We start from the raw sequence: 19,462 nt of genomic DNA, 5'->3' as shown, positions 1-19,462 counted from the left end.
CTATCCATGTCAGCACTCTACCCCAAAATTGCCACTTTTCATTTCACTGCACATCTCGTATGTGTATGTGACGAATAAACTTGACTTGACTTGATACCATGTGCCCTAATGTTGCCCACTAATCTCCTATGTGGCACCTTATCAAATGCTTTCTGAAAGTACACTACATCCACTGGCTCTCCCTTGTCCATTTTCTTAGTTACATCCTCAAAATATTCCAGAAGATTAGTCAAGCATGATTTCCCCTTCGTAAATCCATGCTGACTCAGACCGATCCTGTTACTGCTATCCAAATGAGAGGTCTCACCCCGGCATACAGACCTCTCATTATGAGAACCAAGCCCAGTGTGAGAAGCATAAAGACTTGGCCCGAGGGCGCTGCCGCCCAACTTCAGGACTGTTTTGAGCGCACCGAGTGGGACTTGTTTGCAAACCAGGACATACATGAATATACATCCACAGTCGTGTTCTATATACAGAACTGTATTGACAACGTCACTGTCAACAGGGAGGTCAGGTGCTACCCAAACAATAAACCATGGATGACCAGGGATGTCAGGAACCAGCTGAGAGAACGCAACTCAGCCTTTAGATCTGGCAGTGATGAATTGTACAGCACTGCCAGATCTAAACTAAAGAGAGCTATTAAGGAGGCAAAGACAGCCTATGGAAGAAGGATAGAGGGGTATTTCAACGAGAGGGACCCTCGGCGTGTCTGGCAGGGCATTCAGCAACTCACGAACTATAAGGGCAAGGGGGGGCCGATCATCTGCAGCAGTAACAACTCGCTAGCTGAGGAGCTCAACCATTTTTTCGCCCGGTTTGAGCTGAATGAGGCAGAGCCTGCGCCTGCAGCCGCACCCGGCACTGACGACCTGGCACTCACTGTGAGTACGGAGGACGTCAGAGGAGCACTCCGCAGGGTCAACCCCAGGAAGGCTGCTGGACCAGATGGCATCCCAGGGAGAGTATTGCGGGACTGTGCAGACCAGTTAGCGGAGGTTTTTAGCAAAATCTTTAACCTCTCTCTGTTAACGTGCACTGTCCCCAAATGCTTTAAGACTGCTACCATCGTGCCTGTACCCAAAACAACATTCATTAAGAGCTTGAATGACTATAGACCTGTTGCTCTCACTTCGACCGTGATGAAATGTTTTGAACGGCTGGTCCTGGCCCACATTAAGTCCTCACTCCCACCCACCCTGGATCAGCATCAATTTGCGTATAGAGCAAATAGATCAACGGAAGATGCCATCAACACAGCTCTACATTCTGCACTGACACATCTGGAGCGTCCTGGCTCATATGTGAGGATGTTATTTGTAGACTTTAGTTCTGCATTTAATACGATCATCCCCAGCAGAATGGTGGACAAACTGTCTGATCTGGGTATTAATGCAATAACATGCGGTTGGATTAAGGACTTCCTAACAGATCGCCCACAGACTGTCAGGATGGGGTCCAGTTACTCCCCGGTCCTGACGCTCAGCACAGGAGCGCCACAAGGTTGTGTGCTGAGTCCCATTTTGTACACAATATACACTTATGATTGTATACCAATACACAGTACAAATAGGATCATTAAGTTTGCGGACGACACGACTGTGGTGGGACTGATAGGCAACAACGACGAGTCTGCCTACAGGGATGAAGTCCAAAAACTGACTGTCTGGTGTACCAAAAACAACCTGGTACTCAATCCATCGAAGACGAAAGAGCTGATCGTTGACTTCAGGAGGAAGAGGAGAGAGGAACCTGCTCCTTTATACATCAAAGGAGACATGGTGGAGAGAGTCACTGGCTTTAAGTTCCTGGGAATAAACATCTCCCAGGACCTTAAATGGCAAATGAACACCGTCACTCTCGTGAAGAAGTCACATCAGCGGCTGTATTTCCTGAGGTCTCTGCGGAGAGCAAACGTCTCACAGCCGCTGCTGCTGTCCTTCTACCGATGCGCCGTGGAGAGTATCCTCTCCTATGGAATCCTGGTGTGGTTTGCTAGCTGTACTGTGGCTGAGAGGAGGGCGTTGCAGGGAATTATAAAAACTGCGCAGATCATTACAAACGCCCAACTGCCCTCCTTGGATGACATATATAGGGCCCGATGCTTGCGCCGGGCCACAAATATCAAGCAGGACACATCCCACCCTGCCAACCACCTTTTTACTCTGCTACCCTCTGGGAGGCGATTCAGGACTCTGAAGGCTCGCACCGGTAGACTAAAGAATAGTTTCTACCCATGTGCGATAAAAGAGCTAAATTCCAACAGAGAATGCTGGGGAAGCAAAATGTAATTCTAAGAAATGCCGCCAAATTCTTTTAAATTCTTTTAAAACACCTATTTATTTTTACTAATAAGTGTACATATGTGTCAATGGTTGTCGTGTTTGTATTGTTTTTAACCGGAGGAGATGTAATGGAATTTCGTTGCACAGTATTGTGCAATGACAATAAACGTATTCATTCATTCAATGTGCGGTTATTTCATCTTTTATAATTGACTCAAGCATCTTCCCCACCACCGATGTCAGGCTAACTGGTCTATAATTCCGTTTTCTCTCTCCCGCCTTTCTTAAAAAGTGGGATAACATTAGGTACCCTCCAATCCACAGGAACTGATCCTGAGTCTATAGAACATTGGAAAATTTCATTTTCCAAGATGTTTTAAAGAGAGAGCTAGATAGGGCTCTTAAAAATAGCAGAGTCAGGGGATATGGGGAGAAGGCAGGAACGAGGTACTGATTGTGGATGATCAGCCATGATCACATTGAATGGCGGTGCTGGCTCGAAGGGTCAAATGGCCTACTATTGTCTATTGTCTAAAATTATCACCAATGCATCCACGATTTCTAGAGCCACTTCCTTAAGTACCCTGGGATGCAGACCATCAGGCCCTGGGGATTTATCAGCCTTCAATCCCATCAGTCTACCCAACACTATTTCCTGCCTAATGTGGATTTCCTTCAGTTCCTCCGTCACCCCAGATCCTCTGGCCACTACTATATCAGGAAGATTGTTTGTGTCCTCCTTAGTGAAGACGGATGCAAAGTGCCTGTTCGACTCATCTGCCATTTCCTTGTTCCCCATAATAAATTCACCTTTTTCGGTTTTCCAGGCCCCCATCCCCTCATCTTCACCATGGACGTCCAGTCACTCTACATCTCCATCCCCGACCAGGAGGGTCTCAAAGCCCTCCATTTCTTCCTCGACCGGAGAATCAACCAATCCCCGTCTACAGATACTCTTCTCCACCTAGCTGAGCTGGTCCTTACCCTTAACAACTTTTCGTTTGACTCTCCCATTTCCTCCAAATACAAGGCGTAGCTATGGGCACGCGCATGGGCCTTAGCTATGCCTGCCTCTTTGTCGGGTACGACGAACAATCTTTGTTCGAGGCGTACCGTGGCCCTATCCCCGAACTCTACCTCCGCTACATCAACGACTGCATTGGTGCCACCTCCTGCACCCACACATAACTCAATGACTTCATCCATTTCACCACTAACTTCCATCCGGCACTCAAACACACCTGGACCATTTCCGACATTTCCCTACCATTTCTTGACCTCACTATCTCCATCGCAGGTGATAGACTACTGACCGACATCCACTATAAACCCATTGACTCCCATGGCTATCTGGACTACACTTCAACCCACCCTCTTTCCTGTAAGGACTCCAACCCCACTCCCAATTCCTCCGTCTACGCCGCATCTGCACCCAGGATGAGGTGTTCCACACCAGGGCATCGGAGATGTCCTCATTCTTCAGGGAACGGGGGTTCCATTCTTCTACTATAGATGAGGCTCTCACCAGGGTCTCTTCTATACCCCGTGACCCTGCTCTCACTCCCCATCCCCCCACTCGTAACAAGGGCAGAGTCCTCATTGTCCTCACCTTCCACCCTACCAGCCGTCACATACAAAAAATAATCCTCCGACATTTTCGCCACCTCCAACGTGATCCCACCACTTGCCACATCTTCCCATCTCCTCCCCTGTCTGCTTTCCGCAGAGACCGCTCCCTCCGTAACTCCCTGGTTAATTCATCCCTTCCCACCTGAACCACCCCCTCTCCGGGCACTTTCCTTTGCAACCGCAGGAAATGCTACACTAGTCGCTTTACCTCCCCCCCTTGACTCCATTCAAGGACCCAAGTAGTCCTTCCAGGTGCGGCAGAGGTTCACCTGCTCCTCCTCCAACCTCATCTATTGCATCCACTGCTCTAGATGTCAGGTGCGCTACATCGGTGAGACCAAGCGTAGGCTTGGCGATCAGTTCGCCGAACACCTCCGCTGGGTTCGCAATAAAAAACCTGATCTCCCGGTGGCTCAGCACTTCAACTCCCCCTCCCATTCCAAATCCGACCTTTCTGTCCTGGGCCTCCTCCATGGCCAGAGTGAGGCCCACCGTAAATTGGAGGAGCAGCACCTCATATTTCGCTTGGGTAGTTTACACCCCAGCGGTATGAACATTGACTTCTCTAATTTCAGGTAGTCCTTACTTTCTCCTCCCCTTCTCAGGTCTCCCTCAGCCCACTGGCTCCACCTCTTCCTTTCTTCTTCCCGCCCCCCCCCACCCTCACATCAGTCTGAAGAAGGGTTTCGACCAGAAAGGTTGCCTATCTCCTTTACTCCATAGATGCTGCCTCACCCGCTGAGTTGCTCCAGCAATTTTGTCTACCTCTGGCAAATTTAATTCCTTTGTTCAAGAAGGGTGGGAGGCAAGAAGTGCAAAATCCACAGTGTATTAGATGAACTCCTGCAGTTGGCAAGATGCAGGCCTCTACAATCCGGAAGAAAGTGGGAGTCATTTTGAAAAGCTTGATGTCAATAAAACCAAATCAACATGGTTTTTCATGTCCATAAGTCTCTGAAAATGGCAAGCAGGTAGATTGGGTGGTGAAGAAAGCAGATGGCATGCTTGCCCTCATAGGTTGGGGCTTAAAATATAAAATTTGTGATGTTATGTTGCATTATTCACAGTGGGGAGTGCAGTGTGCAGTTCTGTGGCACACACTCGGATGGATGTAGTTGTACTGGAGGGAGATTCATTAGAACATCACCCCAACTGGAAGACTTCACTTATGGAGAGCCGTTGGATAGGCTGGGGTTTGTTTTCTCTGGAATGGAGAAGACTGAGGGATGAGCTGTTAGATGTATATAAAATAGTAAGGACCATAGATAGGGGAGATAGAATCTTTTTTCCCCATGGTAGTGATATCAAAGAGTTGAGGATATAGGTTTAAAAGGGAAGGGATTTTAAAGGGTATCTTAGGGGAAAGTTTTTTTTATACCCAGGGAAATGTTGGTATCAGATATGCACTGCTAGAGAAGGTGGTGGAATCATACACTCCCACTTTATTTAAGAGACATTCAGTAAAGCAACTGAATAGGCAAGAAGCCAGTGTGGATAAATTAGGTTACAGAAGATGAGCAAGAAGGTTGGCATGGTCATGGTGGTATGAAGGGCCCATATCTGTGCTGGATAACTCTATGACTGTGAGGTGATAGGTACATTTTGAAAAGATGAGGGAATTGAGGGCTCTGGGGAAGTGGCTGAGGGAAGGAGTTGAGGACTGGGCCAGATGAGACATCTTCATCCTGAACACTGGGGCAGGCTTGAAGGAGCAAGTGGCAACTCCTGCTTCTCATGTTGAAAAGTGAAAAATTAAATACCTCTTAGGAATAAATCTACACCATCATAACTGCCAGCCTTCTTGCAATTAACAAGTCAGGTTTTGTTAAGAAAAGGAAGTAAATTGTGAGTATTGATTTATACGTTTCATATCAGCCTTAGTGGCCATGTCACACATTGCATGCAAAGCAACGCTGTGCGAGTGGCATCACGCTATTCAACAACAGTTTATTCAAAACATTGATTTCAGGAGTTAAAAGGGAGAAAACAATTAACTATTGAATAAAAAGATTCCATATTGAAGGAAAGCCGAAACAATGGTAGCGACTAATGCACCTATTATTCCAGCCAAGTCATTTGTGGCTCTTGAACCAAACATCAAGCAAACTAAATAAATAAATAGTGGGGAACTCAATGTCTAATAGTCGAGCAATAAATTGCATTCCATTTATTTTCAGAAGGAGAGTTCTCACACTTCATCAGCACTAACCTTCAGGGAGCACATACGTCTCCAGTAGGATCTCTTGCTCAATTTCCAAAGCAGCATCATAAAGTATCAAGCAGTGCATGGCTCACTACTTGCCTATTTCTTTTGCAGTGAGGTTGCCTCTACAAGAGTCTACTGAGCAAACTTTACATCCCCTTGACAGTTCCACTTAATTTTCATCTGTTATGCCATGATCACATTGAATGGCAGTGCTGGCTCGAAGGGCCGAATGGCCTACTCCTGCACTTATTGTCTATTAACACAGCCCTGTGATTACATATCAGATAAACACATCTTGATCTGCCGGTGGCTAGTGGTGATGGGAAAGATCTTCACAAAATGAGCATCCAGAACAAGCTGCATTGGTGCTGCCTTGTGCCAGAGTACCCTTGTGAAACTCATCAATGTCACCAATAGCCCCCACCCTGCCCAAAATTCACTTGGACCATTTCCGACACTTCTCCCCCTGTTCTTGATCAGGAGGAACAGCACCTCATATCCTGCCTGCTTAGTCCACAACACAACGGCACGACATTGAATTCTCCAATTTCAGGTCATCCATATTGTCCATAGAGACCTGTTATGTCGCTGCAAATAAGAATGTAATTGTTCTGTTTTCAGTACATATGCCAATGAAACTCTTCACCTCCTCTGTTCTGTTCTGTTCTCTAACTGCCCTGGTCCTCTCTCCCACACCCTTCTGCTGACAATACCCCCAGCCTCTGATCTTCCTGTGTTTCCCCTTCACACACACACACACCTCCCACAGGAACCCCATCCTCACTCCCCTCCCTCCGTTGTTCCCATCTACCACCACCAGTTATTTGGTTCCACTTGCTTTCCAGTCTATTCCAGAATCTGCCCCAAATCATCTCCGCTGCTCACCTCCCTGATGCTGTTGCTCTCTCCACCCTTCCCTCGCCCACCTGTCTGTTACCTGCTCATCAATACCTCCTCACCTGCATCCACCTATTTCTTGCTAGCGCTTGCCCCGTCACTCTCTCTGCACCTTTATGTACTGGCTACTTCTTTACCCTTTCAGTCTAGATGAAGGATCTCAGCCCAAAATGCTGCCTCTGCATTTCCCTCTACAGATGCTGCCTGCCCCACAGAGTGCCTCCAGCTGCTCTTTCTTTTTAGCTACAGATTCCAGCATCTGCAGTCTCTTGTGCCTCCAATTAATTTTCCTCACTTGGAGTGTGTATTTATCACTGTCCATTCTTTCAATTCATGTTAAACTGACATCCTGGAATGATGCAATTAATTCATCTGATTAGGCCCTGCCAAAAATGAGTAAGCATTTGGCTAGGTTTCCAGAAGTCACTGAGCTTGACATGATGCGTTAGTAACCTTGTGAGCAATATTAAACAATCAAATCATGCTTCAGACATCTCCTTTGATGAAGGGCCATTAATAGTAACAACAGTATTGTTGCTACAAGGATAGGTTTTGCCTTTGATTATCACTGTACCTCGGTACATCTGACCATAAAGGACCATTGCACTTTGATGCTGATGCTCCCCTTTGCTTGCCTCTCTCCTTTCCCCATAGGTGGAGAGATAATTCAATTTACACAGCACAGCCTCTCACAAGGGTTGTGGGTTCATTCTTGCAAATGACAAAGTGCAAAGAGGAAAGATTTCTCCAAATCGCAGACCGGAGAAACATTCCAAAGTGCCTACTTTTAAAGGAAGTCTCAGTCAGACCAAAACAACACATTCTGAGTTAATTCAGTATTGACTCAGCAACAGTTGTTCTCTCACCTTCTCTTCAGTGACTTCCTCTGTTTGCTGGGACGAGTTCAGCTAAACTCCAAAAAAAAGACAAAAGTAAATGACTTTTCTTGAAAGAAAAAGTTAATTAGCAAATTACATTTTGAGAGTAAAATAGGTCATACACAAATGACAATAAAGAACCTTGCCTCAATATTTTGTTTCTGTTGACCTGAATGATTGAAACATGTGGTGACAGTTTCTGCTGAGTTGTCATTTTCTGAGTGCCGCAATGTTGCCCGTTTTTTCTTGATGAGGTCTGCATCCCTGTTGTAAGAGAATCCCAGTTTATGGACTGGAGTGGTGATGGATCTTCGAGCCGGAGAAGTGGGCTCTGGACTTGTGCTCTCTGTGCAGTCTGAAAAGTGAAGCTTCCTGTGCTCATGGTCATAGGTTGAACTCTTGTGTCTTTCTGTTACAGTATCCTCATATACAAGAGATGGTACTTTATATTCCTTTTGATCACCCTCATTTAACAAGTCATTTAAGACAGCAGTGTCTACTTTCAACAGTTTCCTTTTGTTTAATGAAGGCGGTACTTGTGCTTGTGGCAATGATTCTTCTGTGCTTTCACTTTTGCCGTTATCCTCCAATGCAGAACTTTTGACAGAGTTCTGTTCATGAGGGTTATCATATTGTGCCACAGCAAAAGTGTTAGTCCTTTGTGAGGAAGATTTTGCTGCACTTATATTGAAATGGTCTTCAGCTGCCTGATGTTGACTTTGCAACTCACTGTCACTGAATACTGTGTCTTCCTGAGATGAAGCATCAAGTGATAGACCAGTGGGTTGTTGTGCTGCTGGTTTAACTTCAGTTATCTCTGCGTAAAACTGCTCCTGATCAATAGAGCTGTTTGTATCAGTTTCAAAGTTCCCGACTTTGTATTTACTTTTACTGCTATTTTCTTCAATCTGCACAACATTTAATTCTTCCCCACTGAAATGTGCCCTTATTTGATAAAGGTAGGTCATTACAGACAGTTTATCAGGAATGGCCAATAGAACCATATCTGCAGGCTCCAATAATCGTGATATTCCCAAGCTTGCAAAGCCATCATAAGCCTATGAAAAATATTGGGATCAGTTAGACATTGCAGTACTTAGTTAAAATAACTTTACACAGCTGTACCATTTGTAACAAATACAGTTCTGCAAGACAGACATCATTAAGTTCCATAGTAACAAAGAAACACTGATCATTTTATTAATATACCTGCTATCTAAAATTCTTAATTATATTTCCAAGCACTTATTAAAAAGTCAATATGAATTCTGCAATGTATTGCTAATTAAATACATTACTATTTCACAATAATTTGTTTTATGTACCTTTTATATTATGTGATAATACCATCTCATATAATATCCTAACACAGATTTACCAAGAAACAACTTAGTGGAGTCATGTTGCAGTTTTACAAAAGACGTTGGTGAGGCTGCATTTAGAGTATTGTGTACAGTTCTGTGCACCATGTTATAGGAAAGGGGAAAAGATTTAATAGGAATCTTGAGGGGTAACTTTTTCACACAAAGGATGGTTGGTGTATGGAAGGAGCTGCCGCAGGGGGTAGTTGAGGCTGGGACTATCGCAACATTTAAGAAACAGTTAGACAGGTGCATGAATAGGACAGGTTTGGAGGGATATGGGCCAAATGCAGGCAGGTGGGACTAGTTTAGCTGGGACATGTTGGCTGGTGTGGGCAAGTTGGGCCGAAGGGCCTGTTTCCACGCCGTATGATTCAATGACTCTGTTTGGAAGCTGCTAAATGACTGTTTCATTTCAGCTGGTCAAACAATCACACTCATGTAACACACATGCAAGTCAAACATGTTATTTACACTTCTTAGAAACATAGAAAATGAGTGCATCAAAACTACACAATGGGATAAGGGAAAATCTTTGCATCTGACCTACAAGAAGAGAAACCGTGCAAAGTATCACATTCCTTGCCCACTCATGGTTCCAAAGACAAATTGGGAAAAAAATGAAAGCGATGCGTACATTATATTACAATTGCAGATTATGCTGCTAACACAATGAATAAATAATGCAATAATAACAACTCTTACCACCACCCCGCTATCAATTTATTCTTTAAATGAAAACAAATTTCATGTACAAATTACATATACATATACAATTGGTTCATAATCCAAATAGGTCAAATATAGGAGAGAAAAACAGATCATCAAGATCAAGGTGGAATATTAATATAAATCTGTAGATTATAAAACTACTTGCATTTATGTAGCATTTAAAATGTTGTTTAAAAACATGAAGCATATTTTTTCTAAGCTCTCAGAGGCAAAGGAGGAAGGATTATGTAAAGCTTAGAGATGAATTAAAAGGAAAGGTGGAGAAAAAGTCAAGAGTGCAGAGTTATAGTGTGGATTGTCAGCATCATAGGTTGTGGTGAGAAAAATGGAAAGGTGCAGAGATTTGCAAGAGTAGATCAGCCATAATCTGACTGAGTGGCACAGCAAACGAAGGGGCTGCTCCTGCATGTTTGTATGCATTTAAAGGGGCCCCTTGACAAACAAATGGAGATATTGAAGGGAAAGGATTATACAGGGCAAGGCAGTGGCAAACTGGCTTTAAACAATAGTATCAACACTCACAGCAAACCCAATGTGGCCCAGCAAAGACAGCAACGTATTAATGCAGATAAAAGTGATAGGTGTTTAAATAAACTAAACTTTACAGAAAGCAGAGACCAGCCAGGAGAGGAATAGCCCTATCCGAATTGAGGGTGGCAAAGGCACAAAGACTTAAACAGATGAAGAAAGTGCCAAAGATGAGCAACTTAGTCCTATCAGCCGGGGTAGAAACGTGGTGCTCTTCATCATAGACTGGACTTAAGATTGGATGTTGATATAAAGCGAGGTGTGGGTTGTAAGGACAGGGTTTGGGGGATACAGATAGACTGAATGGAAGAGGATCAGATAGATGAAATATCATGTAAAAACAAAGTGAAATCGCATAGAAACATAGAAAAATAGGTGCTGGGGTAGGCTATTTGGCCCTTCGAGCCCGCACCGCCATTCAATATGATCATGGCTGATCATCGAAATCCACAGATTCACAACTCTCTGGTAAAATGGTGTTTTCCTCATCTCAGTCCTAAATGGCCTACGCTTTATTCTTAAACTGTGACTGCTGGTTCTGGACTCCCCCAACATCGCGGACTTTTTTCCTGCATCTAACCTGTCCAGTCCTTTAAGAATTGTATGTGTTATGGGAATAGCACCATCGGTGGTGCAGTACCCATGAAGCAATACCCATGAGGCAGTAGCCAAGATGGATCCTGAAGTAAAATGGCTGAACCCAAGGCTCAAGTGTAAAGCCTCTGTTAATTAGTTGTGTAGCTGTAATGGAGCAGTTTACAGTAAGGAAACACAATATTAAAACAATATGTTTCTATAAGAGCCTCTCTCATCCTTCTAAATTCCAGTGAATACAAGCCCAGTCGACCCATTCTTTCATAATATGACGGTCCCGCCATCCCGGGAATTAACCTGGTGAACCTACACTGCACTCCCTCGATATCAATAATGTCCTTCCTCAAATTAGGACCAAAATTGCACACAATGCTCCAGGTGCCATTGGCTTTCTTCACTGCCTTCTGTACCTGCATGCTTATTTTCAGTGACTGATGAACAAGCATACATAGGTCTCGTTGCACCTCCCCTTTACCTAATCTGACCCCATTTAGATAATAATCTGCCTTCCTGTTCTTGCCACCAAAGTGGATAACCTCACATGTATCCACATTATACTGCATCTGCCATGCATCTGCCCACTCACCCAACCTATCCAAGTCACCCTGCAGCCTCATAGCATCCTCCTTGCAGCTCACACTGCCACCCAGCTTTGTGTCATCTGCAAACTTTTAATTCACATGTCACATTTAATGTCAAATTTAATGTCACATTTAAATCGTTAATATATATATTGTAAATAACTGGGGTCCCAGCACCGAGCCTTGCGGCACCCCACTAGTCACTGCCTGCCATTCTGTAAAGGACTCGTTAGTTCCCACCTTGTCAAAGACTTTTTGAAAGTCCAGATACACCACATCCACTGGCTCTCCCTTATCCATTCTACTTATTACATCCTCAAACAATTCCACTTTGGTAGAAAATAACAAGAAGGCAAAGTATTTAGTTTGAATAGTTGAAGATTGAAAGGTGTCGACATTCAAAGGGTCCTGGGTGTTCTTGTACACAAATCACTGGATGTTACCATGAGAGTACAGGTCGCAATTAAGAAAGTGGTGAATCATGACGAAGGGTCTTTCACCCAAATCCTTAACTCTCCTTATCCTTCCACAGAGAGAACCTGGTTTTTCAGGTTTCTGTGTGTAAGATCTTCAGCATCTGCAGTTTTTAATTTTCATTACCAGCCCTCTACTCTCAAGAGTCGATAATAATCAGAGTGGACAAGATTGCTCTGGGGCTTGAGAAGATAGATGCAGAATTGATCTTTTCCCTGACAGGTATCTAGAACCAAGGGTCAGAGTCTCAAAATAAAGGGTCAACCATTCCGGATAGATATGGTGAAAAAAGGAATTATTCATCCAGAGAGAAATGTATGTTTGGCATTCTTTGCCCAAGACGGCTGTAGAGAGTACTTTGCTGAGTACATTCAAGGCCGAGTCATAGTAATACAGCACAGAAACAGGCCATTTGGCCCATTGTCCATGCTGACCAATGCCACATCAAAGCTAGTTCCATCTACCCGCATTTGGCCCACATACGTCTAATCTCTCCTATCCAATTTACTGAGATAGGCAAGGGTTTAGAAATTAAGAGAATGATAAGATATTGGGATAGCGGTGAAGAAGAACAAGATCAGCTATAATAGCACTGAAGGGTGAGAACGGCTCGTGTGCCTGAAAGGCATACTGGTGTCTTTATTCACAAAAACAAAGTGTTTGGAAGGTACGTTCACATTTAACCCAGTACAATTGCAAAACAGCTGGTTCAGTGGAGATAGTAGAATTCAGATATGATTTAAGAATGGGCACAGATGGAAATAAGTTGATGGCTTCAATCATCCCCAATGCTCAAACTGACATTGTATCTAACCTGCATCTTGTTAGATGTAGAGTCTGACAAAATGAGACAGTGATCAAGTTGAGTTGCTTTCAAGAGAGAGTTAGATTTAGCTCTTAGGGCTAAATAAATCAAGGGATATGGGGAGAAAGCAGGAACGGGGTACTTATTTTAGATGATCAGCCATGATCATATTGAATGGCGGTGCTGGCTCGAAGGGGCCTATGTTTCTATGAGATAGCACTAGTTAAGAGGCAGCAAACAGATAAACAAAAGGAAGAGGCTCTTCAGTCGATAGGGCGCAGAAAGGGACAGCATTGGAGGAGATATTCTGGTTAGCCAGATGATAGGTTGTATCATTCCAAAGGCGATAGGGATAGCAAGAGGGAAAGAGTGAGAGGATGGTTAATATACTCCAGTCCAAGGATACATTTGGTGTTGAAATTGTTGCTGAGACTTGCTAATGTAAACTACTGTCTTTCTGAAACAGAAGCAAGTGTATTGAAGCGAGTATAAAGAGCACTTCATAAATTCTATTTACCAAGCTGAATAAGTTACTGTCATCAAAATCATAAATCCCAGAAAGAAACAAAACACATAACAAATCATGTATATTTATTATTTACAGTGCCCTCCATAATGTTTGGGACAAAGACCCATCATTTATTTATTTGCCTCTGTATCCACAATTTGAGATTTGTAATAGAAAAAATCACATTAAAGTGCACATTGTCAGATTTTATTAAAGGGTATTTTTATGCATTTTGGTTTCACCATGTAGAAATTATAGCTGTGTTTATACATAGTCCCCCCGTCTTGTTACACCCCCCCCCCCCCATTTCAGGGCACCATAATGGCTTCACAGGCATTTGTAATTGCTCAGATGTGTTTAAATGCCTCACTAATGCAGGTATAAAAGAGTTCTCAGCACCTAGTCTTTCCTCCAGTCTTTCCATCACCTTTGGAAACTTTTATTGCTGTTTATCAACATGAGGACCAAAGTTGTGCCAATGAATTTCAAAGAAACCATTATGAGACTGAGAAACAAGAATAAAACTGTTAGAGACATCAGCCAAACCTTAATCAACCAACATCAACTGTTTGGAACATCGTTCAGAAGAAAGAGAGCATCGGTGAGCTTACTAATCGCAAAGGGACTGACAGGCCAAGGAAGACCTCCACAGCTGATGACAGAATTCTCTCTATAATAAAGAAAAATCCCCAAACACGTGTCCGACAGATCAGAAACACTCTTCAGGAGTCAGGTGTGGATTTGTCAATGACCACTGTCTGCAGAAGACTTCATGAACAGAAATACAGAGGCTACACTGCAAGATGCAAACCACTGGTGAGCTGCAAAAATAGGATGGGCAGGTTACAGTTTGACAAGAAGTACTTAAAAGAGCAACCACAGATCTGGAAAAAGGTCTTGTGGACAGATGGGACAAAGATCAACTTATATCAGAGTGATGGCAAGAGCAAAGTATGGAGGAGAGAAGGAACTGCCCAAGATCCAAAGCATACCAACTCATTTGTGAAACAGGGGTGTTATGGCCTGGGCATGTATGACTGCTGAAGATACTGGCTCATTTATCTTCATTGATGATACAACGTAGTAGCATAATGAATTCAGAAGTGTAGACACATCCTATCTGCTCAAGTTCAAAAAAATGCCTCGAAACTCATTGGCCGGCGGTTCATTCTACAACAAGACAATGATCCTAAACATACTGCTAAAGCAACAAAGGAGTTTTTCAAAGCTTAAAAGTGGTCAATTGATCAGTGGCCAAGTCAATCACCCGATCTGAACCCAATTGAGGATGCCTTTTATATGCTGGAGAGAAAACTGAAGGGGACTACCCCCCAAAACAAGCTTAAGCTAAAGATGGCTGGAATACAATAAAGATGGCAGAGCATCACCAGAGAAGTCACCCAGCAACTGGTGATGTCCATGAATCGCAGACTTCAAGCAGTCTTTGCATGCAAAGGATATGCAACAAAATACTAAACATGACTACTTTCATTTACATAACATTGCTGTGTCCCAAACATTATGGTGCCCTGAAATGGGGGGGGGGGGGGACTATGTATAAACACTGCTGTAATTTCTATATGGTGAAACCAAAATGTATAAAAATGGCCTTTATTAAAATCTGACAATGCACACTTTAACCACATGTGATTTTTTTCTATTACTAATCTCAAATTGTGGAGTACAGAGGCAAATAAATAAATGATGGGTCTTTGTCCCAAACATTATGGAGGGCACTGCATATACGTACTGTATTGCGTACAGTTTTGGTCACCTAATCTGAGGAAAGACATTCTTGCCATAGAGGGAGTACAGAGAAGGTTCACCAGACTGATTCCTGGGATGGCAGGACTTTCATATGAAGAAAGACTGGATAGACTCGGCTTGTACACGCTGGAAATCAGAAGATTAAGGGGGGATCTTATAGAAACTTACAAAATTCTTAAGGGGTTGGACAGGCTAGATGCAGGAAGATTATTCCCGATATTGGGGAAGTCCAGAACTAGGGGTCACAGTTTAAGGATAAGAGGGAAGTCTTTTAGGACCGAGATGAGAAAATCATTCTTTACACAGAGAGTGGTGAATCTGTGGAATTCTCTGCCACAGAAGGTAATAATAATAATAATGGATGGGATTTATATAGCGCCTTTCTAATACTCAAGGCCAGTTCATTGGCTATATTTAAGAGGGAGTTAGATGTGGCCCTTGTGGCTAAAGGGATCAGGGGGTATGGAGAGAAGGCAGGGATGGGATACTGAGTTGGATGATCAGCCATGATCATATTGAATGGCGGTGCAGGCTTGAAGGGCCGAATGGCCTACTCCTGCACCTATTTTCTATGTTTCTATGCACTAATTTTCACTTTCCAACTAAAAACTCAGCTTCAATGTGAAAAAAAAAGTTTTTACAATTTTAATGAAGCTTTAATAGATGTAAGCATTTATGGAGTTGCAATGGGTGAAGGGAATAAATAATAACAGCAAAAATACTGCGTGTTGCAGAGAAATAGCTTACTTCCTCAGCCTGTTAACGGGTGTCAGACAGGACAATGAGGTCAGTGAAACCACGTACAGGATGCTGCTATCCCTTATTACCCAGAATGGGACAACTGGAAGATTATGCCAGAGACACTAGAGCCTGCAGATGCTGGATTCTGGAGCAAGAAATGGACAGCTGTAGCAACTCAGCATCTGTGTGGTGGAAAAGAATTGTGGACATTTCAGCTGAGACCATAACTAGGACTGGAGGTTAGGCTGGAATTGGCAGCTACAGTGGTGAACCTGCATGAGTTACCACATTAGAGGAAAGCTGTCATTACCCCAATGTGGGTACAGGGGCGATTTACAAAGATGGCGGAAGGACTGGAAAACATTAGATGGGAGAAAAGATTCCATAAGATAGGCTTTTTTCTTTGTAAGAGCATAGGCTGAGGACCAACTTAATTGATGTGTATAAAATTGAGGGACCTAAACATAGTAAATAAAAACTGATCCAGTTGCCTCACAACAAATTATAAACCAGAGGACAAACGTCTTAGTTATTTAGCAGAACAATAATATGAAAGGTGAGGAAGAATTATTTTTTCAGCCAGAATACGTGAGAAGTCCAAACTGCCTGCAGGCACAATGGAGGCTGTGAACCGTGCAACATTTCAGCATTGCGTGGATGTGCTCGAGGGGTAGGGGCCTTTTGTGCTCTTGAACCAAGTGGTGAACAGTGGGTTAGGTTAAGCAACTCTTTATGACAAATACTGACATGATGGGCTGAAGGGCCACATTCTGACATAAATCCATGTAGAACAATAAAATGATTATACTTTCATTTACAATAGACAGATAATATGATGCAATAGCATTTTTGTTTTTCCTTGTTCATAACATCAGCACCTTTATGCAATCTACATTTTGATTGTTTAGTTATCAGAGTTTAGCGAATAAAACAATATGAAATAACAACGGGACAAGTTTGTATGATAAGGGAATTTCAAGGATGTGTTCTGTGATAAGAACTGGGATATACAAGACCATTATTCAGGAGTAATCCATCCTGAACCTTATCGCTCCTGATCAACCTTCTCTTATACTGTGCATGTAATTCCAGTCATTTTTGTTGATGGAAAATTCAACAAGATAATGAAAAAGAAGCATACCCAGATTGACTGATATATTTCTGAAAACAGACCTAAAAAAAAATGTCCTTTTCAAATACCAGTTAGACTGGAACGACACACCATGGTCATTGGATACTGGATGACATTTATTTTTCTGTGGCCACTCACTAAATTTGTTTTTGAGAAAGATTTTGGGACTCTAGGTCAGTTTAATTCAGGAACATAGAAAAAAAGTAAGTGCTCAATACAGGACAGGCCCAAGCAAAAAAATGTTCAGGAGTTTGGTTTTATAATCAAAACATTTATAAAGCACAAGCACAGGAAATAAAGTTCACATATTCTACTTCATAGTATCTTGAGGTGAACAAATTGTGTGTGTGATCCTTAAAATGTTGAAGTCTTTGGTAATTGCAGATATAACGAGTGGGAAAATTTCCAAATTGCTGCTAATGTTATATATTTAAAAAAATAAGAGATTAATTCGGGGAAGTAGATTTTTGATCGATTTGCTTATTGATAAGAAAATATTGTGTTCTTATATTAATTGACATATTAAATAAAACATAATTTGTCAGTCTGTCACAGTTTAACAAGCAAATTTGCCAGCAATCTCATTTATAAATAAAAGTGTCAGTTTCAGCAAGTGTTTCCCACTTGCGATCCCGCGATGCTTATGTAGATTAGATGACATTTTCCATGAGAAGATAGAATGGTTAAGTGGAGGGGGTGCGGTGTGGAGAGTGGAACATTTGCATTTTTTCAACAGTACATTTAAGCACATTAGGAACTTTAAGGGCCTGTCCCACTTGCATGCGATTGCATGCGTTTGGCGCGACCAAACATGGTCGCTTGAGGCGTACGGGCACCTGCGCGGGGCCGGTCCCTCGTCCAGCACAGCAGGATATTAAACAACTATCCCCTTACTTCCATCTTTCTTGCTCTTTAAGCCTATCAGGGACCTCAGATGCAGTGAACCAATAACTTTGGATTTGGTCTCAGTGGCATGCTGTTGATTTCTCCCATTGACAGAAGGGCAAAGTAATCTCACAATTGTTACTATCTACAGCATTGTTAAATCTCTGCATAATTCACAATATTACAAAAGGTCATTCATATTTCAATCAAACAGACTATAATTATTCATTGTTAGGCAAATGAAGGGGAAAATTACAGACACATTTTCAATCATGGATCTTTGTGTCACTCGCACTGATCCACGACACGTTCATGGTTTTGAGTTTTCCGTGCATGTCTCAATTTATTTCATTTCAAGAAATGGAAGATTAGTGTTGAAAAAGGAAGACAAATGATAAACAAAAGGGTTTGATTTAGATTTTTTTTTTAAACATATACTTGTAAGTACAGAAAAGGAAACTTGAACAAGCAATCCTTCCACTATCTCTGAACAGCAGAAGTTAAGTGAGAAAGACACACAAGGTCAGAGTGATTTCTGAAAGAGACACAAGGCTGTTTATTGTGGTCCTGTCATGCCTGTGTTTTTTTCAGGAAGTGGATATTACTGGCCGAGTCAGCATTTAACATTCATACCAGACTGGCTTCCATAAGATGATGAAAATCACATTTTCAAATTACTACAAACCTTACAGTGAAGCTGCTCCCAAGGGAAGCAATGGAGAGAGTTAAGCAAAGAAGCCTTTAGGCAGGGAGTTTGATCTCGATTCAACATTAAGGAAGCATCACTGACTTATTTCCAAACCAGAATGGTCTGGGTTAACTTGCAGGCAGTGGCAACTCCACACAGAATGGGAGATAGTTCTTTCATTTACGTCCACTAGACAACTTGCAAGATTGGGTAGCTTACCCTGACCTTTCATGAACAGAGCAAAGGCATGAACTCAACTCTTACACAGTTTCCATCAGTGGAAATCACATGCACATATTGAACAGAAATGGTGCAATGCAGGGCTGCCAACTCTCACGCTTTGAGCGTGAGACTCACGCCCTCAAGCAAACTCTCACGCCCTCACGCTGATCAGGAATTTCTCACGCTCAGTGGTGAGAAATTTTGTGATCAACGAAAATTTCAAAACTCGGATAAACTGCATGGTCCGCAGGTGTTGGAGAGCCGGGGCTGCGGGAGGGATGGGAGCAGAACCAGCAGCGGGAACAGATGCGGGGAGCGGGGACTTGCGAGTGTTTGCGGCGCTGTCGAGTGTTTGCGGGGCTAACGCTGCAGCTCCGGCCATCGAGCACTCCGGACAGTGCGAGTGTCCCGGGCCGCGGAGCCGTCGGAAGCGTTGCGCCGCTGCCACTGCCGCTGCCGCGAGAGTCTCTGTGCCGAAGGGACAGACTCTCAAAGGGAGGTGGAGAGAGAGAGAGAGAGAGGGGAAGGAGACAGGGAGACAGTGGG

General features: G+C 43.1%; 1 protein-coding gene across 4 annotated transcripts in view; it reads right to left on the bottom strand.

The window, feature by feature from the left end:
• The window catches only part of ehbp1 (EH domain binding protein 1), a 351,647-nt gene that overhangs the window by 143,686 nt on the left and 188,499 nt on the right, over positions 1 to 19,462 (bottom strand). For all 4 annotated transcript variants that reach the window (XM_033026308.1, XM_033026305.1, XM_033026307.1 and 1 more), the window contains 2 exons: positions 8,045 to 8,956; positions 7,887 to 7,928 (listed from right to left, as the gene is read on the bottom strand). In XM_033026308.1, coding sequence (XP_032882199.1) covers positions 7,887 to 7,928; positions 8,045 to 8,956 — 954 coding nt within the window. The remainder of the gene's footprint in view (positions 1 to 7,886; positions 7,929 to 8,044; positions 8,957 to 19,462) is intronic.

Source organism: Amblyraja radiata, chromosome 8 (assembly GCF_010909765.2).
Source record: "Amblyraja radiata isolate CabotCenter1 chromosome 8, sAmbRad1.1.pri, whole genome shotgun sequence".
NCBI lineage: Eukaryota > Metazoa > Chordata > Chondrichthyes > Rajiformes > Rajidae > Amblyraja > Amblyraja radiata.
This window is presented reverse-complemented; position numbering and strand designations above follow the sequence as displayed.